The 24337-nt window shown below is 33.2% G+C and overlaps 1 protein-coding gene across 1 annotated transcript in view; it reads left to right on the forward strand.

The window, feature by feature from the left end:
* LOC124366145 (protein GPR107) overlaps positions 1-24337 on the forward strand; it is a 58833-nt gene that overhangs the window by 10630 nt on the left and 23866 nt on the right. Inside the window, exons 2-8 of the mRNA XM_046822461.1 lie at positions 2373-2486; positions 4425-4570; positions 7188-7330; positions 13485-13594; positions 13720-13821; positions 19596-19729; positions 22239-22388. Coding sequence (XP_046678417.1) covers positions 2373-2486; positions 4425-4570; positions 7188-7330; positions 13485-13594; positions 13720-13821; positions 19596-19729; positions 22239-22388 — 899 coding nt within the window. The remainder of the gene's footprint in view (positions 1-2372; positions 2487-4424; positions 4571-7187; positions 7331-13484; positions 13595-13719; positions 13822-19595; positions 19730-22238; positions 22389-24337) is intronic.

Consider the following 24337-nt stretch of genomic DNA (forward strand, 5'->3'; position numbering starts at 1 on the left):
GTTTATGCATAATGTTCTTATACCACAATTATCTCCACATTCTCCTGAAAAAATAATGTATTACACATATAAGTTTATAGTAAAAATATATTTTTTACCAAATGTTTTAGTACGGGTAAAAAACACTTAAAAGTTGCCTGCCATCTGAGGGAAAAATTACTGTAAGTTCAAGAGTTAATTCCTAATTAAATTATTAATTTTACAAATATAAAAATATAGCTGTTATGTACTGTTTGAAATGATCTAGACTGGTACTTTAAATTTTTTTAAAATTATTGTTTGTTAGTTTAGATAATCAGAAGTTTTTATGATTTGATTATTATGGTGCAGTAGTCAGTCCTCAGATAGGGCCATTGTCAGGTAGATAGATTAGGTGAGTGTTCACTATTTATCATCGATAACATTTACCCTGACATCCCTCCTTCTCCAAGGTTGTTCATCCACCATCTAGAACCCAATTCCTTCCTGGTTCTCTAATTTGTTGATGTTAAGTGGGTATTGAGTTAAATTTGGTTAATTATTATGAGCTTTTCATAACATTTTTATATTGTCCTCACTAAAATTCAAGGTAATATGACAGTTTACATTGGCAAGAACATTAAAAGGTGATTTTAGATCGTATATAGGTTAACATAAATCATGGAGCCAAGTTAGCCCTGGATTAATTTTTTTTAATTGTCCATAAAAACTAATATAAATTGATTTCTATAAAAACTTTTGACTACTGTCATCACCACTTAGATATTTGTTTTGATAAAAAAAATAAGTTTTATAATGAAGTTCAATTTTAGCTTGTATTTAAACACCTCAAATGTCTAAATGTCAGAGTGTTCAGCAAACTCATTTACAAGTACTTTATTCCACACAGTTTGTGAATATTTGCTACGTAGAGTAATTTGTATTAGAATTGGACCCATACTAGGTAGGTAAATATGTAATTAATGGCTGGAGTGGCGTAATACCAGTTACATGTAATTAATCTATTGCAATTTTGTCCTTCTGGACAAAACAATATAAGGTATTAAAGGGGTTGAAGTGACAAATATGAAGTTGTAGAACATTAAAAGTGGAACTATATTCCTTGTGTGGAACAATATTTCCTTATTTCCTTGCTTACATCTTAAATACTATGCATCACATGATCCTGTGGCCATGAATTCCTGTCTACAATAAGAATATTTATTTCAATTCATTATTATAACAAAAAATTTAACTGCACATCTTAGAAATTTGAATTACCACTAACAACCCGTCACAATGGCCATTAATACATTCAAACCCATAGTGGCGTCTTGCACATGTCCCACCACTAGTACTGACACCACCACACTGGCAACAAGTACAAGAGTATTAATAAGCATAATTTTTTTACTATTTAATAATAAATCGTAATTATTGCTATGTTATATTTTTATTTGGGTGTCTAAGAATACCAAATTGGTCTTGGTGTCCAGAAATAATTTGAAGATTTATTATTTTTTAATATTTACAACTGAGTGTGAGCTGATTTATAGTCAGATGTTCTGATTAGCTGACTCTGATCTCCACAATTTTCTCACATGTTTTACTATAGAATATTACTTGAACAAGAAGGATCTACCAGCGGCCAATGCACTTTAATTTTTTGTTTTTTGCTTTCTTTTTTGAATTTTATTAACTGTGTACTACTGCTGTTTTTAGTAACAGTATTTTTATAATTTTTTACGAGACTTATTGTAATTTGTGTAATTTCTTAAAGTTCAATAAATATCTTATCTTTATTTTTGTTTCGGAGATGAGTGAGTTTGACAATATGACACTGAACACCATTAGTACTGATGACGCCACGGTGGGGATCATAGTACATTTTATGTAAAAAGTAACATTTCGTCTATAAAATTGTTGTTATTTAGCACTGTTATTACTATGTATACCTGTATGTATTATATCAATGTAAATATTTGGTCGGTGTATCATGTCCAAACTGTTAAAGTACTGACGATGCGTCAGTGTAGTTTTTATATAAAAAGATTGTTTTCCCTTAAAGTAATTATATTCCATATTTGTGATGCTAAATGAATAGAATAGACTAAGAAAATTTTGGGCTGGCCTTGAACGTATTAATCAATTAAAATAAATTAGGCTTGCAGTTAATTTTGTCTTCCACAAAATAGTCTTCATTTGACTTGTGCCAGCTCCTTATTGTGTGAACGGAACAATAATGTAAATGGGCCCTTATTTCCTAAACACTCTTTTATTCAAGTAAAAAATAAATGTGTACAAATTGTTAAAAAAACAATAAATATAGGCCAGTTTGAAATAATATTTTAGCAAGTCATATTTCACTTAACCTGCCCATTTAATTTAACATGGCAACCTTTTTTCATTTTCAGCAAGATAGAAGAAAATACATAGCCTTAAGTACATTTGGGTTCTACAAAGAAGGTCTTTTGGATGTGAAGCTCATTAATTTCCGGGGAGACCCTCCTCTTAAGGATACTGATATTGTAAGTATACCATGTGGATGTTTAGGTTTTCTAATATCAGTATCATAATTGTGTGTGTGTGTGTGTGTGTGTGTGTGTGTGTGTGTGTGTGTGTGTGTGTATGTAGGTGTGTGTGCGCGCACGTGTGTGCGTGCGTGTTTTCACAGTTCAAATACGTTTATTTATTAACAGTTTTTTTATTTTATACATGTTCCCATGTGTGTATGTGTGCACGTGTGCACGTAAAAAAGTACAGTACTTAAATTTCTTTGTAGGTACAAAAGGAATTATTTTCTACGGTTGCATTTACAGTCGGGGCCACCAAATTAGGCGGGTGGGTGGAATTGCGCCGTTGCCAGATTGTGCAAACATCGTGAAATAGAATAATCCCTGAATTGTATCCATTTTAGAGCTTGATGTTGTTTGCTTTCTCCTGAGATTTTGGTGACATCTTACAAGTTACAACGATGAAAATGGTATTATTGGCTTCAGGAGAGACCGCTGATGATAACGGTATATAATTTTTGTATGTAAATACAAAAATGTAATTTTGAAATACTAAATACCTACAAACCAATTTTAATTCATTAACATGGTGTATTAAACATTTCAATAAGCGAGGAAGTTTTTTATTTTTTGGTTAGGAACATTTTTCCTGTGGCAAAGTTTTAGACAAAGGTATAAACTTTATTTTTTGTTCCAAACAAATTTTTCTCAGTTTACTAACTTCGCTGGGAAATGCGTGCAAAACTAAATTATTGAAATCAAACATGCAGAGCGATGCGTGCGCCGTGCGTATACGCACAATTTCTACTCAACTATTTTTTTAATAGCAATACTTTACTTTCTATTATTTTTATCATTACTCAACTATAGTACTATGTATTGTAACCATAGCGAAAATTAAATAAATATTTTCAGTTTAATAAAATTAACCATGCTTAAAACAATCTGTTTTGCCTTCCTTAGCAAAATTATTTTAAATATAAACATTTTAAACACGTGTAGTAATAGAAATAATAAAGAAACATTTTTAAGTAATTATTATTAAACAAGTGACATTGTTAGTACATACTATTACATAATCACAGTGAAATTATGTGTCAGTCCGTGGTTGATTTGATCACTTGGTGGTTCCGAGTTACTTGCTTTTAATCTTTGTCAATGTCACGGTCACTGTCGCTGTTTTCACTGTCTGATGAGTCGTCTCTAAGGTTTATAATAAATGGTTCCATTATGTGTTCAATTAACTTAACACATAATTGTTAATTGTTCCAAGAACACCAGGATCAGCTAAACCTTTCAGAAAATTCAGGACATTAACTACAACACATTTAGTTTGACTATTTAAATCACTTTTTAATACCCTCTAATCGTCTCCTTTTCACAGGTGTTTTTTTCATTTTCACGTGAACTACCAGCTTCCTCCATTTTCAGTATGTAACTAATGTCACTAACTAGTCAGACAGTAGAATAAGACTGGCACTGGCACTGGCAGGGTGGTGTGTGGAAGCTGCAGCGTCGGCGCGACGCTTGGACTAGGCAACAATGTGCACACAGCGTTGCCAAATTGTGTCTGAGAGCGACCGATTCTCGACCTTCCTCCGCTTCACCGGTCCCATACGTGGCAGCAGCGCAAATCCACCCACCCGCCTTATTTGGTGGCAGTGACTGTAGTGGTACTTTTAAAAGGTGTATGCAACTGCCCAACTGTGAACCTGTCATACCAACTTCAGTGATCAGCTAGCATCTGCTCTCATTTGAAAAGTTCAATTCTTCAAAAGATGGAACAATGGGCGGACCTTACTTCAACATTCACAGAATTAAATGTAGTTATGTCTTATATTTTTTTATTTGGTCAGTAGTTTAACTCTTCAGTTTTTGTTAATGTTTTGTTTGTATTATTTGACTATAATGGGCCAAATCTAGTTTTTCTATGTTAACGGTGATGATGTTCAGTATGGCTTCAGTGTGGACCGCACGATGACTGATGCCATGAATCCGTATCTAGACATCCATCAAGACCAATGTCTGCTCACCTCTCAGTCTTTGCTACCCACCAGTGCTGGGGCAGTACTCTTCACCCTTGATCTCAAACAGAAGCTGTAAGTCTCCTGATCTACTGGATCCACTGACTTATTAGTTCAGATAAATATTCAGTTTTTGATAAGCTAAATACTTTGATAGAGCAAAATTGGCACACTGTTTCCTATGGTTGGATGAGAAGTTTAATTAAGTACCATTAGAGTTATGGTACCTAACGTTTTAATTTGTGTAAACAAACCTTAACAATTATCTTCTTAAGATAAGTACCTGAGATTTCAATTTGGTTATTAATCTTATTGCTGTTTAGTTGAGCTGTTTCTTTTTTTTTTTTCGATAGTTTGAAGCGAAATGGGTAGACTTTTAATGAAAACATCCTTAAACTTTCTGGAAATCTCTTTGCTAAAACTTATCTCACATACATCTTCAATGCGTTTTGAGATTTTCCAAACAGGTGCCTGCTTAGAACTTTTTGAAATCAGAACTCTTTCCTTTTGATCAAGCTCAGATCTTTCTTAGAAATTTCCTAAAACTCTTTCTCAATTAACCTCTTTTAATGAATCTGTGATAAAATAGCTAACCTTTTATTTGTGCCATATTCAATTTTGGATTAAGGTTATTATTGTTTGACTAGTATTGAAAATTAGCTTTGGAGTAATGAAATTAAAATATACAATTTTTTTATCAAACACCTTTAACCTTTTTAGGACCAGCTGTCATTATGTAACTGGTGAAGTAGAACTGCGTTTTGGAACAAATGAAGATATCTCAATGGCTCTTACTTTTCCAATCTGGACCGCTCATTGGTTTATTTTCAGTTTGGATTTTTAGTTTTTCACTACCATTTTTAGGATTACATCACTGAAATCTGAATAGTAATCAAATTCACCATTTATCAAAACTACATAAATGATGTTTTGTCTTGTTTGCATTGAATAAATTTATATACAGACGCTAAACAATTATAGTAATAATTATGCTGGCACTGATGAGGTGTATTCTACTGTTTTGGGGAGTATGTCACTGAAAACTAAATATTGATAATCAAATTAACAATTTATACCGACCAAATTGATTGTTGTTTCATCTTTAGTTGTATTAAATCCTAATCCTAATAATATTATAATTGTGAAATTACCTTTGTTTGTTTTGCTTTCACACTTAAACTAGTTGACCTATTGAACTGAAATTTATCATGGCCATTCTTAGACTTCCTGGTATGAATATAAACCTATTCAAGTTTCTAAAATCCCTCTGAACTACGCCCCACTGGTTTCTAAACTAGCAAAAACTCAATTTCTAAAGTTGTGAAATGTTAATTGAAAGAGCCTGTTGTAATCAACTGTTCTGTAAAAACATTGTTTTATGACAGAACAATCACTATTATTAATTTTTATACATTTACTGTGTGAAATTATGGAGTAAGATCTTAACACTTTGAGTGCTGGCCCTAAATAACATGCAACTCTGTAGAATGCTGGGCGTTTTTGGTGGTTTTCACAAATTTATTAAAAAAAAAGTATTTAAGGTATAAGAAAAATATTTACATGCCTTAATTGAGCTCACTTTCGTCTTTATTTTAACGTGAGATTGTTAGTGTTTTTTTTCAAAAACTACACATAAAAACTTGTTTTGAAAAACATATATTTTTGAAAAAAAAAAAAAAATTATTTTTTGAGGCAATTTTTCTATCTAAAAAACTAAACTAAGCATATATACAATTATTTGCAATGACCCATTTACAAATATAAACTGTCCATTGAATAATACAAATCATATTTTTATGTTTTGTAGTTTTTTGACAAAAAAACTATGCCGACATGTTGATGCGTCGGCATCACTTTCGCCGTCAGTACTGTTTTCAGCATCTGTAACATAATAATATACCGTGTAAAATATGAGTATATTTTCATTTTATTCATATGAATAGAATATTAGTTGAATAAAGTTAATTTATTTTAATACAAATTATAGTTTGATTCACGAAAACAATAACATAACCAAACTTTTAGACTGATGTTTATATAGACTTATTCTTACCTGAAATATGTGTCTCATCTTCTTCCATGAAATCAGGATCGATGTCAGAATCGTCAAAAATACTATCAACACCAAAAAAACTATCTTCATCTAATACATCACTGATCGCAACCGTCGTTCAAGCTGCGATAAGCCATGATTGCGACATCGACTGCCGGCTGCAACGAACGTCACGTCAGCGGCACGTAAACAATGCGACCGAAGTCACTTTGTCATTAAGCTCATTCAATACATCTGACGCTTTCTAGAGGTTAATTGTGTTACTAAAAACCCAAATAACATTGTAGAGTAGGCAAAACCCGTTTAAATACGGACAATGTAATATAATACCAACTGAAATGACAACCACGTAAAACTACGGGATTAGCATTCTTCGGAAGTTTCGCTGTTCCGTAAAATTATGGGATTAGCACTCTAAGTGTTAATAACAACATTTTTGATTTCAACCTTTTCTGAAACTAGTGTTGAACAAGAGTAAGAAAATATCCAGATAAGAAAATTAAAATATTCTAATGTTAATTTTGAACAAAATGATACCAAATAATTAAGTGGGAAAGTTTCTGTATTTCCACATATACAATATGACTTGTTTAATATAATAACTGCAATACTTTATATTTGGGGTATATATTTGCTCAGGTTGCGAGTGAACTGTACCGAGCAGCTGAAGTTTATACACATCTACCGCAACCGCAGTGCCATCCCACCTTTGCGACTGAAGAGAGACTCGCTCAGTGATCAGAGCCTGTTGCTCAACCGCAGGAAACGCAATCTCGTGCAAAGTAACAAATTTTAGTAATTTGAGTTAAACATTTTTAAATTGACAGGAAATATTTACTCCAAGAATACAATATTTTGGCTTTACCAAAATTAGGTCATCTTGATATACTTAAGCTGTATAATTTTTCAGGAAAATTAAATAAAAGTACAAATATTGTTTTCACAGGCACATTTATGTTGTATCATCTTGTAGTTTAATCTGAATGCAAATAAAGAATGATCCTCTCTTTTACCTTTGTTTTAATGAGGATAGAATCAAAATCTTAATTAGTAAATGTTTATTAAACTAATTCGTGTTTATTTTTATGCATTTCTTATTTTTATTATTTTTCCAAAATGATAACAGGAGACAACATTCCTCTTATTTGACTTTATTTATTAAAATGAAGCAAAACCCCTTGGAATGTGTTAATTTTTTTAACACATCACCAAAACACATTATTTATATAGTTTTTACTAGAAGTCCTTTTTTAAAGTATTTTTTCACTTTTTTCTTTTTACTTTTCTCAAAATGGAGGTGGGAAGAGTAGACAGCTCAAAGTTTGTGATATACAGAAAGAAGGGTATTCAAAACTGAATTCAAAGCTGCTTTTTTCACTTAGGACAAGAAGCTCATTGGACTTGGTCCTAAAAGAAGTGTCTCTGTGCTTGCTTTTGGAGTGACAGGATGGGTAAGGTTGGGAGTAGATGCTGTCTGTAGCCAAGAATCTTTGAGGAGGGATAGCGGGGTCGATATCTTAGTAATGTCATCTTCGAAGAAGGGGAGACTGGCTTTGTTCCAACCTCTTCAGAATCAGAATCAGAAATTCTTTATTATTCATATTCTTAGAGAACAGAGTAAAGGTCACGTGTTTATGTTACAATTATGTAGGAGTGTATGTTTGTTAGCTATGGGTTCCAGTCCTCCACTGCAGAAACTCTTGTATAGTGTAGAATGGACGTTGTAGAAACCAGGTTTTTAGTGGGGGGATGAGTTCCTTTTCTGGAAGCCTTCTTAAGCTGTCGGGCAGTGTGTTGAAGAATAAAGGTCCTCTGTAGGATGGTTTTTTCTCAGTCAGACTCAGGTGGTGCTGGTCAAGTAGGAATTTTCTTCCGTGTCTGGTGTAATAGGGGTGTCTGTCTCCTGTTCTTGTTTAGCCTGTCTTGATTGCGTATAGGATTGTTTCCTGAATGTAGAGTCCTATGAGGGTCAGGATTCCTAGTTCCTTGAAGGCTGCGCGGCATGTGTCCAGTGGTCCAAGGCCTTTAAAAGTTCTGATTGCTCTTTTGTGGATGACAAGCACTCTGTGGAGGTTTGTGGCTATTGTCCCTCCCCAGGCTATCAGACCGTATCTCATGTGAGACTCAAATAGCGAGTAGTATGCTGTCATGGCTACTTGAGGGTTGGTAAATTGTTTAATTCTTCTTACTACATAGAGGCTACTACTTAGTTTATTGCAGAGTTTATTCACATGGGGTTCCCAGGATAGATTTTTTTTATGCCGAGTTATTTTCCTGAGTCTATTGTGTTTACTTCTGGAAGGCCTTCATGGTAGTTTTGCCTGGGCGTGTTGATTATCTGTTGTGTTTTGGAGGCATTTAGAACCAAGTCATTATAGAGGCAATATTGTTTCGCTATATTAAAAGTGACGTACCAGTCAACGTCTAGCTGGTCTTTGTTTTTGCTTGCTACAATCAAGGCTGTATCATCAGCGTACATAACAATTTGACAGTAGTTCTCAAGATAACTTGGGAAGTCGTTGGTTAGTAATATAAGATGGGGCCGAAAACTGAGCCCTGAGGCACTCCTCTATTCACCAGAAGCTGTTCGGACTTAATTTTCTGGATTGTGTTGTTTAATGTGTAGGTGATTTCAACCAGTTGTTTTCTGTTACTTTAGTAGCTCCTAAACCATTCCAGTTCCTTGCCATTGATTCCAAGTATTAGAAGTTTTGTTATTATTAGTTTGTGGTCAAGACAGTCGAAAGCCTTGCTGAAGTCTAGGAGGATGCTTGTGGTTATATTTCCTTCTTCCATATTACTGATGATAGTTTCTATTAATTGAACTATTGCTGTTGTTGTTGATCTATTTTTGACGAAACCATGTTGTCTAGGAGTTACTAGATGATGCTGTTTGAGGTGATTTAGGAGTCTATTCAGTACTACCCGCTCTAAAATTTTTGAGAATGTTGAAATGAGGGATATGGGCCGATAGCTGCTTGGTTCATTTGTTGGGCTCCCTTTGTACTTCGGGTAGACTTTTGCTAGTTTTAGTTGGCTAGGGAATGTTCCTTGGGTAAGTGATTTGCTTATTATATCTGTGAGTGGTGTGATAATTTCTTTTTTGAATTTGTTGATTATTTTTGATGACATCTCGTCCTCTCCGGCAGAAGTTTTAGATTTTAGAGAGTCAATAATTTTTCCAATTTCTTGTTCATTTGTTCCTGCGAAAGTTAGTAATGGTATTTGAGGTTGTTTGTTTAGTCCAGTTATGGGTGTTGGAGGTTTTCAATTTAGGTTTTGGGAGAGAGTTTTGTCGGCTATTGTAACGAAGAAGTTGTTTAGATGATTGGCAATGGTTGTGGGCAATGGGTTGACTTTTGGTTGATTTTTCTTTTTTTTTCATTATTTATTACCCTCCACATGGCCTTTGACTTGTTTACTGACCTTTCTACAAAATCTGCGTTTTGCTGTTTCCGAAGGGTTTTTAGTTTTGTATCATAGACTTTTTTTCTTCGAGCTGTTTCTCTTTTGTCATCGGGGTGTCCAGTGGTGAGTTCTCTGTTGAGTTCCTCTAAGTAAGACCTTTTTAGAGTCTGGCTTTCGGCAGCCCATATATTTTTGGTGGGGTTTCTTTTGTGTTTGACTGTCTTTAGAGGGCTTGTTGCGTTTATTGTTGAGTGAATGATTCCATTAAATGCATTGTAAGCAGTTTCAACACTCTCCGTCCGTATGATGTGTGACCAGTCTCTTTCCTGTAGGCTACGTCTCAGTTCTTCTACTGCTTTTTCACTGAATTGTCTTCTTTTGGACTTAGTTGTTAAGTACCTTTCCATTTCTGTTGAGATTGTGCATATCTGGGCAGTATGGTCTGATAGGCCAGTTTTGAGAACTTCAGTGGACACTACAGATTCTCTGGTGTTTGTACATATGCAGTCTATCGAGATTTGGCTATGGCTGGTTATTCTTGTTGGAGGAAGGGGAAGTCTGGCCAGTCCATGGCTATAGAGCATCTCATCAAATTTGATTTTCTTGTTGTCTTGAATTAAAGTTATCTATATTGATGTCTCCCATTACCAGAATCAGGTCGTTGGCAGAGATGGTTTTATCAAGTTCAGATGACAGCAGGTCCATGGATGTCTCCAGATTGCTGTCTGGAGGTCTGTAGACACCCAGCAGTTGAAAATGCCTGTGTTTCAGTTTGATTTTCAGCAGAAAAGTTTCACATACAAGTTCTGTTGCGGCGCTTGAAATGGATGTTACTGTAATTTTGTTATCCAGCTGTAGGCTTGCATAAACCACAACTCCCCCTTTTCTATGTACTTGTCTGGTAAAGCCGCCTATTAGAGTGAAGCCATGGATTCTGGTGTTTTCCAGTTTTTCTAGGTTTAGGCCATGCTCTGTAAGTATTACGAGATCTGGCTTTAGACTGTGCAAGCAATTAGTGGGTCTCTCAGTTTTTTTTCACTAAGCTATCTATGTTTTGGTGAAATATTTTTAGTGACTTTTTTTTCTTAGTCTTGAGTTTATTTTAAGTCTTGTTTTGTGGAGTTTCCATCTCGTCTCTTACACCTGGCGTTTCCCTAAAAAATGAGTTTGTGAGGTATCTTCATCTTTGATTGGACTGATTCTTTTTGAGGCTTCGTTTTCCCTTGATCGGATGGAATTACGGATTATATTGTAATTTTCATTAATTTGTTGGTAATGTTTTATATTCTTCTTGAAGAATTCTTCGTAAGTTTAGTTTTTCCCCAATTTTTTGGTTGAGATTGGAGGGGATTTTAGTGTGGTGTTGCAGGTTATTTTAAATGTGGTTGAGGCATTCTCTTTAGCTATAGTTAATTGTCTAGATGTTTCAGATTCCCTGTGTTTAGCTATTTGTAAGGACACACTAAACACATTTTTCTTCTTATTCACAACTGTTTGTTGCAGAGGGGATTTTTCCCAGCCTGTTGCTCTAAGGTTGTTACTTGGCTTTCTGAGTTGATTTGTAGGTTTTGTTTCACATCAGCTTTCTCTCTCTAGGCATGAATTTAAGTTTGTTTCCAGAGTATTAAATTTTTCCTCTAGCAGCCTATGAGTTTTCTGCAAGTAGCTTACTTCTTTCGCAGCTGTACTTGGTTGTGTTGTCGTAAAGGTGAATGGGTCTGTCTGTGTTCCAGAGATCTGTAAATCTTTAACTCTTGGTATAGCTCTTGTTTTAGTATTTTTCCTCTTAATGTGGACAGTTCTGTCTCTCTCTCTTTGAGATTTTTTCCCATTTTTTGGATGGCTTCTGTTTGTTTATAGTCATGGTCCTCAAAATTTAATTTTATTTCGTGTACATGCTGTTTTTATTGCTCCAGCTTTAATTCAAGGGTACATATTGTTTGTTGGAGTTCTTCCAGTTTTAGAAAATACTTGGCCTCATTTTGCTCGTGTTCCTGTGCCTGTGCTTCTAGACTTTTCATTCTGGTGATCAGTTCAGAGTTTTCAGTTTTTAGGGCCTGATTTTCTTCTAGTAATGCTGCACCTATCTTAGCAGCAAGTGCTAAACTGTCATCTCTTTCGGATGGATAATTTTCCAGTAGGCTTTGCGTGAGCTCATCCAGTGACTGGTTTTGGCTGTCTTCAGTTGTATATCGTTGTGATTGTAGGTCTTTAAGAATGGGACTACACTTATCGTGTATTGAGCTTTTGGGGGTGCTCTGTTTTTTTGGTAGTTTAAAGCACTGGATTCGTGCTTCACCACTGCCTTGGTAGAGTTTTTCTTCTTCTGGTAATTCCTCCTTGTCTGTATCTCCGATTGTGGTGGTTTTGGCAGTGTTGTTGCAGATTTTGCAAGTCCATGTATTTGTTTCTTCCTTTGTCAGTTTTTGTAAGCATCTGTCACTTATATTAACACAGCCACCATGGTACCAAGAGTTAAAGGGGCCATTACAAAGGATGGCTGAGTACTTTACCCCTATACCACATTCACCTCTTCCCGTCAAAGCGGAAATATGCCTTCATGTGTAGACTAGCAATAGCCTTTAATACTAAGGGAGCTCCACCCACTTCAACAGTCATCCTTGGCAGTAAACTCGACCTATTAATATCAAACTTTTTATCCCAATATCTTGCGGTTAGTGATGTGGCACTCCTGGACATCCACGGGGTTGCCCATATGAAAGTGACGCATTCGGAATTCGAGGCTGCTTACTAAACTTTTAAATCTTACTGCAGTCAAAAGTAACAATTGAATTAAAACTTTACTCTAGTTGTTAATCCTTTAATGGTGTTCTAATTTGTGTAAATAGCATTAAATATTGTTTATTTGTATTTGGATATTGTTGTCAGTACCTACTCAATATGAACGAAACAACCCACCATCTAGTGGAAACCGAAAACTAGGTATTGATATGTAGTTAGTTTAGTAGATATTATTGACACAACATAACATCTGAGACAGAGGCAGTCTTAATAATTATGCTGATATTTAGTACCTGAGTGTTAATAATATGGAGGTATCCTGTGGTTTAGTTTAGTTTTAAAGTTTTAATTAGTATTTTTTTTCTTCAGAACAGCATTCAGTGTTTTCATAATATTATGTAGTGGCTTCAAAAAGTAAACCACTACATTGGTAGTGTATTTTATATAAAAAACAAGCTCTTCATATCACAATTCCATATCTAACTTAACAATATCTCTGCTATGCCGTCACTACATTAGGCTGGATATATCAAGTTTTACTGTGTGTTCAGCTCTACTTTGTGTTGTCTTAATATTTTTATTTATACATTTGCATCAGTTTTGAGAGATTGGTGTTGCCTTAAACAAACAATGATCAAGTTCTTTCAAAACTCTTGAAATTCTAAATTAATTTTCAATTCAAACCCAAGTAATATTTCTAAGGTAAACAATACAATTTAAAAAACTTGTTCATTGCAAATCCTGTTTAATTTTATAAGATTATAAACATATTGATTTCATTTACAGAAGAGGAAGGAGAGGAGAAAATATCAGCAACTGGCGAAAAATCACCATCTTGTGCAGATTTCCAGATACCCATAGTTTATGACTCCAATCAGAAATCTTACAATACAAATGTAAGATCAATTAAAGTATTCAAATTTATATAGTTTTCAAGAAATGTTTATGCTAGGACATGAGAAGAAGTATTATCTCAAAACATATATAATTTAACTCTACACAATATTTATTCTTGTTCCAGTTTGTCATCTACGTCGCTACAGAGGCAGAGGAAGGACTTTATAATCTTTACTTCCACAGCTGTCCAAACTATGGGAGTTCTCCTGTTGATCTGTATTTTACTGTAAGCTATAAAAAGTATATTTTGCTTACTTAGAAACAAAATTGAATAACTCATCATTTCAAAATTTTTATAAAAAGTCAAATCGTACTTATTGCCAACACGAGTACTTCAGATAATAATTTTCTCCTTGTCTTAAAAATATTTACTTAGTAATTTCATACTATAACTCAGTCGGGTGACAGATTAGACTCTGTTATATTATTGTGTTTTAACACTTAGAGTGCTAATCCCGTAATTTTACGGAACGGCGAAACTTCCGAAGAATGCTAATCCCGTAGTTTTACGTGGTTGTCATTTCAATTGGTATTATATTACATTGTCCGTATTTAAACGGGTTTTGCCTACTCTACAATGTTATTTGGGTTTTTAGTAACACAATTCACCGCTAGAAAGCGTCAGATGTATTGTATGAGCTTAATGACAAAGCAACTTCGGTCGCGTTGTTTACATTCGTTGCAGCCGGCAGTCGATGTCGCAATCATGGCTTCTCGCAGCTTGAACGACGTTGCGATCAGTGATGTATTAGATAAAGATAATTTTATTGGAGTAGATAGTATTTTTGACGATTCTGACATTGATCCTGATCTAATGGAAGAAGATTAGACACATACTTCAGGTAAGAATAAGTAAGTCTATTATCATATAAACATCAGTCTAAAAGTTTGGTTATGTTATTGTTTTCGTGAATCAAACTATAATTTGTATTATAATAAATTAACTTTATACAACTAATATTTTATTCTTATGAATAAAATAAAAATATATTCATATTTTGCATAGTATATTATTATGTTACAGATGCTGAAAAACAGTGCTGACAGCGAAAGTGATGCCTACGCATCAATATGACGGCATAGTTTTTTGTCAAAAAACTACAAAACATAAAAACATGATTTTTATTATTCAAAGGACAGTTTATATTTGTAAATGGGTCATTGTAAATAATTGTATGTATGCTTAGTTTAGTAAGTTAGATAAAAAAACTGTCTCAAAAAATATTTTTTTTTTTTCAAAAATATATGTTTTTAAAAAACATTTTTTATGTGTACTTTTTAAAAAAACCACAAAAAATCTCACGTTAAAAGAAAGACGAAAGTAAGCTGAATTAAGGTATGTAAGTATTTTTCTCATACCTTAAATACTTTTTTTTAAATAAATTTTTGAAAACCACCAAAAACGCCCAGCATTCCTACAGAGTTACATGTCATTTAGGGCCAGCACTCAAAGTGTTAAAAGTCGAGGGGAGATAACAAATATGAGAAGAGTTTACCTAGAAACACAAACAATATTCCTGGAAAGAACAGTTGGATACAGTATGTTTATTACCTGTGTACTGTCTTTTTTGTCATAAAAATAATTCAATGTAGTCAGTGATTAACCTTTAATAAGATGTGTTCCTTTTAGTGACACTTATTTTTTTAATATTCAATTCAATTCAATTCAAAATTCTTTTATTTCATCAACATGATTTACAATTACAGTGTATAAATAACTACATCTAACCCTCTAGCATTGCTAATTGAGGGAGAAGAATAGATCAAAAGATACAATTTATATTAGTTACAATAAATATTCACTTTACCAACATGCATAGTAATTAAATCAATATAAATATGGAGTATATAGTAAATATTATGATTAAACTCGTATATTGAATTAGCTTAAATCTATAGTATACAAATTTCATCGTCTTACAAAGTATAGAAAGTTAATATAAAATTAATAATTTAAAAATGTAAATAGAACTGTTATTGTTTTTTGATGTATCGGTATATTTGAATTTGGAAGGGTGGAAATATGTTTTGAAGTCTAATATGAATGAATTTATTGAATGTCTGTGTATGGAAGAGAAAGTTGCCTCTGGGGCAGTGTGGTCTTATCAGTGTCCTTTGTTTGATTGTTTGGAATGTCTGGGACTGAAGATTTTGGTGATAAGGTAAAAGCCTGAAATTGAGGGTTATTGCTCTGTCATATATATTGTTCCTTCTTGGCTTTGTTTGAAGTTGTTTGTGAGTTACGTATACTGAACAAACTTGGGAGGGCCTCAGTCCAGTATGGGTGGTGGTTGAGTTAGTACTGTATGAAGTTCTATGTGTGTTGTGTTACTAGTGAATCAGTGTAGTGAATTAAAAAGTGCATTTCTGGATTACTTGATGGTATGTTTTTTGTTGTTTTCTTATTTTATTTTCTTGAGAATATTACAAAAGTATCTATACACTACTTTGAAATGAAATAGCTTTTTAGCCATTTAAATATCAAATAGATATTTGATATTCATTCTGAAGGTGTTGTAACTCTCTTAGTAATGAATTTATTAAATTTGGTATTCTGTATTCAGGTATTACTTTGCCATATCTATTTTCGTGACGTTGAACCCGAAAGTTTCTATGCCTTAAATTATAATCAACATCCAACAAAATTCTAAATTCATCCTCAAAATAGTGTCTTCTTAAATCTGTAAATTCTCCTAAAGAGTTAAATGACATTATACCAAAAATTTCCATTTCCATATCATAAAACAGAGTTTTTTGTATCCTAACAATAATTTTTTTCAAAGGGCTTAAAATATATTCTGGAGCTAAGTAATATAGATTAATTCCATAATAAAAGTGACTTTGCACCAAGGAAAAGTAGATCATTCTTTTAGTTACAACTGGAAAATCCAAACGAATTTTCTGGCATATAAACAAGATATATCTAAGTTTATTAGTGAGGGTCTCGATATGTTTGCTAAATTTCATACTATGATCTAAATACATTCCAAGATGTTTTAAACTGTTATCAAACTCTAGTTTTTGACATTGACATTGATCATTATTCAATAAACAGTCTTTTTTATGACAATACAATAAGAGACCTCTATGAATATTGACATTAACTGCAACTCTTGGATTTCTAAAAATAATAGCTTTAGTTTTTTTCCCATTTATTTCTATAGAGTTATTAAAAAAGTATTAGTAATCAAATTTAAATCTTCCTGCATAAGTGTATTACACATTTCCGCATCTTTGTGAGTCACATAAAGACTATTATCATCCGCATATTGTAAAATTGAGCTGTTAAACTTCAAACTAGCCAAATCATTTACATAGATATTAAATAGGGCGGGTGATAAAATACTACCCTGTATGAGCCCACAGCTCTGAACATAACTATCACTGATGTGCTGACCTATGTCCACTGCTAATTTTCTTTCTTCAAAATAATTCCTAAATAACTTTAATAGTTTATTTCTTATTCCTATATCACTCAATTTCTTAATCATTATTTTATAATTTCATTTTTATAACTTTTCATATTAAACTCTAAATACAGACCAAAGTATCAACATTTTCTTCCGTATTAAAAAAATGTTTGTGAAATTCTCAGCAATTTGCATAAGGTTAGCAAAAAAAAGTGATGACTATGTTATTTATGTGTAGTTTTCAGGATTATTTTAGTTTGTTAAACAATGTTTGTGTATTTTAGTTCTCAGGCTTACAAGGCCAGTTTTATACTAACAACTAAGTTTTCTGGTTCATACTGTCTGAACATCTAGCTAATACATACGAGGGCCATCCGGAAAGTAGTACCCGTTTGTGAAATAAAGACACAGAAGTAAATATTAACAAATATAAACATTTTTATTGAAAAGAGCATACCTTAAACTACTTCTCCACATAATCTCCAAGCAAATTTAAGCATTTGTCATAACGTGTGACGAGTTTTTGTATTCCAGCGTCGTATTCCTCCGCCGCCAGCCGATTGAAATACGTAGTCACGCCTTCTTTAAGTTCTTCATCGCTGTCAAATCTTTTTCCCACCAAAAACTCTTTAAGTTTTGTAAAGAGATGAAAATCTGAACGGGCCAAGTCCGGGCTATACGGTGGATGGTCGAAAATTTCCCAATTGAATTGCTGCAGAAGTTGTTGTGTTATCCCCGCTGCATGAGGCCTGGCATTGTCATGGAGGAGAATGACGCCATCAGACAATAGACCTCTCCGTCGATTTTGTATTGCCCGCTGTAATTTCTTTAATGTTTCACAATACGTATTAGCGTTAATAGTGTCTCCACGGGCCATAAAATCAATAAGCAGTACACCACGTTGATCCCAAAAATGGTTGCCATAAGTTTCCTGGTGGACAGAACAGTCTTGAATTTTTTTGGTTTCTTTGGTGAATGAGTATGATGCCACTCCATTGAATGTAGTTTACACAAAATGGCCGTGATTGTCCCGCCCCTAACGGCTACAGAGCAAAACGTTATTTACCTTCTGGATAGCCCTCGTAATTAGAAGATTATAATAATCTCTTTGAACTATTCAATTTATTAAACACATCAAATCAGTTAAGATATTGAACGAAGTGAACGGACAAGCATTTTGACTGAAATTGTCTCTAAAGTCGATGATAAGATTAAAGAATACTGCTGATTCACAATAACAGAATTCTTACTTAGTTTTCCTCAAATTTCAAAGAGTTTGTTACACAAAATTACTACGCAGAAGTTAGATTACCATACATTTTTTATAAGATGGGTATGACAACACCTGACCACACCCAGCAAATCAGACTTGAGAAGTTCTGGATGCTTGTAAATGAAAGGTGTTTCTGCAACTATTGTACAGTCCGGACCTTGCGCCTAGTGACTACCATCTGTTTCCACGAATTGAAGAGTTGGCTTGTGACGCTGCACTTTATATGGTGACTATATTGAAAAATAGTATTTTATTGTCACTTTCAAATGTATATAATACAAATTTTTTCTTGTACTTTGGTTTTTGTTTATATGAAATAATCTACTTTCTGAATAGACCTTGTACTACCAAAAATGTCATCAAACCGTTCAGAGTTATTTATAAAGGGTAATTTATTTTTTGTTATAATGAATGATTTGAAAGGTTAAAAAATTTAGAATTTGCCACCATTATGTGAAAATTATAAACAGAAAAAAGGTTGGTATGAGACTAACGATGACCAGAAAGTTACTATTTTCAGATTTTCTATCTTGTATGTCTAAAGTGGTTTATGAGTTAAACAAAAAGTACAATCTGTATCAAATGTATTACTCAGTATTTTTAACCCTTTCATTATCCTCCAATTTCAACCTGGTGCGGCTGATATTACTTTCTTTAACAAAAATCTCCTGACTGACTAATAATTTCTTTCATAGTGAAAGCTTCTGTTGGTTTTATGCAATGCAAATTGGCTCTCTGGCTCCTGGACTAAAAAAAATATTGCCTAAAATTAGACATGGCTATTGTTATATTGTGAAAGGGTAACACAATTATGGGCACTTACCATTGTTATATAATACAAAAAGTGAAACACAAAGTTTGTTTGACAGCTGGTTCAGATGTAATCCTAAAGTCTAGCATTTTAAACTAACTGCAACAAATTGAAAAATATGTATATGAGTACACAAAAAAAAAAAAAAAAAAAAAAAAAAAAAAAAAAAAAAAAAACAGAAAGAAGTTATAAGTCAATAGAAATTGATTACAATCATTTTAATATCACTTTTCCCGTTACATACTGTCAAAATCACTGCAAACACAATTAAAAATTTTAGGTAAGGTTTACTGAGGAGAACCATTTTCAGTTAAAAAAATTTTCGTAGTAAAATATAAATTTTCTTAATTCTACATGGATCAGACATTTATCTTTCAGCAAATTACTTAAGTCCTAACAGATAAAAAAGTCTGCAAAAATTATTGGTTTAGATAGTTACTATAAAGTAAAGGTATAAAGCAATGTTTACTGAAATCATGCCACTGTACAGGTGATGATGTTGACAGATGGAGATAGAAGAGAACAACAAAGGCAACTATCTGTCTGCAGGAGAGATGCCACTTCCTCCCCTCTACACAATGATGTCCATATTGTTCTTCTTATCAGGCTGCTTCTGGGTCTTCATTCTTGTCAAGAGCAAGTGAGTTCCTTTTTAGTAGTAGTTAGTCATAGGTGTGCATTGCATCTTTTATTTCGCTGATAGTAAATTGAGGCTAACATAAAATCTCCAATAGTTTTGTATTTTATTATAATTTGCAAGTTGGAAGGATATTTTATAACTATGTCAAAACAGTTTAAAACATGCAGGTTGTCTCATAATCCGTGAGATTATGGTTTATAAAATTGTTCCTTGGTTTTATAAAAATACATTTCATAATTTTAACATTTGTCTCTGGTGATTATTGCTTTAATCCATCTATGTTTTATCTTGAATAAATCCACAACTAAAAAGGTTTTGACAATTTTCAGAAAAACTCTATTTCATGTATTATCAAGAGAAATGTATAATATAAGCCTAAAAATTGATCTATCCATGTTTTTCCTTGAAGAAATCCATAGCTCTAAAATTGTTTTGACAATTTCCCAAAAAAGCACTCTATTTGAAGTTCATCAAAAACAATGTATAAAGTAAGCCTGTAAATTCATCCATCTATGTTTTGTCTTGAACAAATCCATAACTCTAAAACTGTTTTGCCAATTTTCATAAAAACATTATTTGAAGTTTTATCAAATCAAATGTATAAAATAAGCTTACAAATTGTTAATTTCTTAAAATTAGATACATTTTTGAACAATTTGGACGTATTATAATATTTGTTTTGAAAATTTTATATTCTGTAGGCATGGTCTCTCCCTAAAGTAAAGGAGAATTTTTGACCCTAAACATTCAGTTGTCCGACGCTATATAAGTTATCAATATATTGTATAGTCGTGTTGCGGATTAATCAGGGTAAAAATGTTTGATGACAAAAAAAAAAAAAAATAATTAATTATATGGTCAATTCAAATTAAGAACAATTGTGCATAATTTTGTTGACAATTTTACTCAACTTTGATTAATATCTTATAAATTTAAATCATAATTGTGTTACAAATACAAGTATAAATTTATTTTGATACTTTAAATATTATGGTGTGTGTGTCAGACAAATTAATTAATACAATAGCATCCTGGAAAATACTTTTCTCATCAAAGTTTTTGGATTTATATAAACAAATTCAGGGTGGCCTCTCGACTGGGAAATCGGGAATTTTTCGGAGAACCGGGAAAATCTCAAAAATAATTTTTCCGTCTCCAAGAACTTATAAAATCAAGACATAAATTTGACTACTTTTTGAATCAAGAACTGATTAATCATGAAATAACATATTTTACGCAATGTGGCTTATGAATTGTGAATGAAGATCGACATATGTTTGTGAGCTACGTCTGACTCTGGTTGATCTAAGATTACCTCCACTAGTGTAATGAGTTTATCTTGATTAGTTCTACTCCTGTACCGTGGCAAGTTCCGCCTTCCCCAAAAAGTACGTCACAATGCATTGGACAATTGAAATCGGCCGATCGATCGTTTCTGACTTTGGCACTAAACGAGTGGTACGCTTTAAGTGGTAACGTGGCAGCACGGTAGTAATCGCGATACAAACAGGGTTTTTTTACTTAAGTATTATTCAATCCCCGAAGTGGGGACCCCGGATGAAGTTGTCTAACTCTTATTCTTTAGAGAAAATAGTGTTTTGTAAAGACGTGTGTTTAGAATTTTAAATATATTCATTTCCCTGAATCTCTATAAATTCCTTTGAAGTAGTAGTATTCTTAGGCTTTTCCCTCTCTCACAAAAGATAGATTAATTAAGTAGTAATTATGTAATAAATTCAGATAAAAGTATGTCGTTTATTTGTTGATTGTACCGAACCGACCTTGTGTACCGGCAAAATCACTGTCTCGTACTGAAAGTTTGTCCACCACTAGACCTCTGACCTGCAATACTGGGCTGCAGTCTGCTCCATGGTAGCGTTGTGTTGATATTAATTTGTTATCTTTGTGTTTCCAAATTAGATACATGTATTTTATAAACATCACAGAAAGGAAAGTTATTAGGTATACACAATGCTATGTCGACACATCGAAAGGCACAGAGATAAAAATGAAGGAGCTTAAAATAGGTGATAGCGATAAATCGTCATCGAATTTCTTGCATATCGCTAGCGACGAAATTCTAGAGCACCGCAGCCTTGTGGCATTTCTTGCAATTACTGCTAGTGACATTAAAACGTCATTGTTGCACTTGGCGTAAGTACTAAAGTTGTCTATTTGGTTTGAAAATAGACTAGATAATTGGACATTTTTGACAGAAAAAACCAGGAATTTGAAAAGAGGTTTTGAGTGGCCACCCTGAAATTATTATTAATAGGATATTATTATATTTTAGTCTTGCTGTGGAGAACCATATTTAGTCAAGAGGTGTTAAACTGAAACATCTTTTGAAGGTGGATGTGCACAGTATGGATGAAATGAATATTTTAATTTTGTTGGCTGTTTCAAAACAATGCAAAGTGGTAAACCTATGTGATAGTCATAATACAGGCTGCATAAGCTTAAGAACTAAGATACTCGACTATGCTATACTTATTAATGTTTGTGGCAGACATCCAGTGTACAAGATACATTATTTGATGGCTGTGCTGGTGTATCTCAAGTCTCTATCTTTGCTGTTCCATTCCATCAACTATCACTTCATCCAAGTGCGAGGAGCACATGTGGCGGCCTGGGCTATACTTTACTATATCACACACCTGTAAGTTATAAGTCATTTTTTATTAAGTTAAAATCTCTTCTGCAAAAATCTAAATACGCTCAGTTTTGTCTGTTATAAAGTGAGTTAATTATTAAAGACAATCATTAAGTGATATCGTTGTAAGATTGAATTCAAAACACTGTAGCTGTTGTGAAGAAATGACGGACATAAAATTGCAGTCTATTCACTGAGTGTTGAGAGTGTCGCCCAGCCCACGACACAGCAGGCCTCTAGGGTTGTGATTAATTGGAGGAAAAACCCAGAACAGTTCACTTGGATTGTGTATATTCCTAAAATATAAGCATGTAGAAACCACTAACAATCACAAATGAAAAGGAACTCATAAAACTGATTTTTATCAAATTTAAATCAATGGCCAATTATGGTGTAGAGTTTGTAGCATCTATGTTTTATATTATAACGTTTGTTGTAGGAGTAAGCAAACATCAGAATCACCTAAAAAATCATAAACAAATGATTCCATCACTTTTTATAGTTACTTGATTAGTGGGTGGTTACAACCTCATGTATGTAAGTTGAGGCTGCTGTAAATTATGTGCGAACAAGCCTATCACCACGTCAAGTCTATGGTGGTTTACTCTCAACATGTTATGAATCCACTATAACTCTAAAGTTAATGCTAGAACAATCCTTGTACATAGAGCATCGATTTTCTGAAACAATTGGTGCAGGGGGGTTTTAGGATAATATATTTGACGGATAATCAAACATCATTGTAAAAAATGTCTAGATTTTTATTGAGAGTTGGAGAATGGGTGGGAGAGCAAAAAAAAAAAAAAAAAAACATTTTTGGACTAGAACATACAATAGCACCTTTTAATACCACACAAAAGTATAAAATATTTTGTGAAGGTAACACATAAGTAGTGATTGCACATACAGTAAATACAATTTTGGTTCAGTGACTTATTTATCATAGAAACAGTTCAAAATTGACTTAAAATAGATAAAATAGGAACAGTACAAAATCAACCCAAAATTAGATATATATGATAAAATGGTACAAATTAACCTAAAAGCTAAAGTTGAACATGTTTTTTGCTGAAGCTTGACACCTGTTTTTTGCCGCTAAGTCTTGTAGGCGTTTTAAAGACAGCAGCTGAACAGCATCACATTCATCTTGCTGTTCCAACCATTTAATGCCAATCTCAAAGCACTGGAAGGCTTTTTCATTGGTTCGACCTTTCTCAACCGAGATGTTGTCATCATCTTGATCGTCTTCATCAATGTCACTTTAGGCTCTTGTACCTGTGCTATTGTGTCGTCATCTGTCAACAGTTCAAGCCAGGATCATCCTCATCACACTGTAGCTACTCATGAATGTTTTCTTGGTTACATTCTTCAAACTTTTCAACAGTTTCACCACTTCTGAAACAAAGGTGTCATTTCTTGGTTCTTCAGGTCTAGACCTAGTTTCAGAATCAAATGTTGGGCAAAGCTTGTTCCAGGATTTTTTAGGGTAGTCTCTTTGACATTAGCCTACACTTCTGCAGTTATGTAAACAGCATCCTTTAAGTTAATATCTTTGTAGATTTCAAGGATTGTTTTATTTTCTTCTTGTTCATTTAGTACACTACAAAGCAATGCTTTTCTGTAGTAACGCTTGAAGGCCTCAATCACTCCCTGGCCCATGGGTAGAAGGACCAAGGTAACATTTGACTTTTGGATAATTGACGCTCTAATTTAATTACAAAAATATGTTTGGAAAAATATGTAACTGATGTTTGTTTTAAAATAAGAAGTTTTATTAACTGTATAGAAATTAGTTTAATATACTGTATTATATATACTAAATAATATAGGGTTATATTTATAATTAGTATAAAAATGTAATTAGTTTAATATATTAAAATTTGAATATAAGCAACTATCTGATATGTAAATCATTTTTCTTTAAATTTTGTATTGTAAATACAACTAACAGCCCA

The sequence above is a fragment of the Homalodisca vitripennis genome, chromosome 1, assembly GCF_021130785.1.
Source record: "Homalodisca vitripennis isolate AUS2020 chromosome 1, UT_GWSS_2.1, whole genome shotgun sequence".
NCBI classification, from domain to species: domain Eukaryota; kingdom Metazoa; phylum Arthropoda; class Insecta; order Hemiptera; family Cicadellidae; genus Homalodisca; species Homalodisca vitripennis.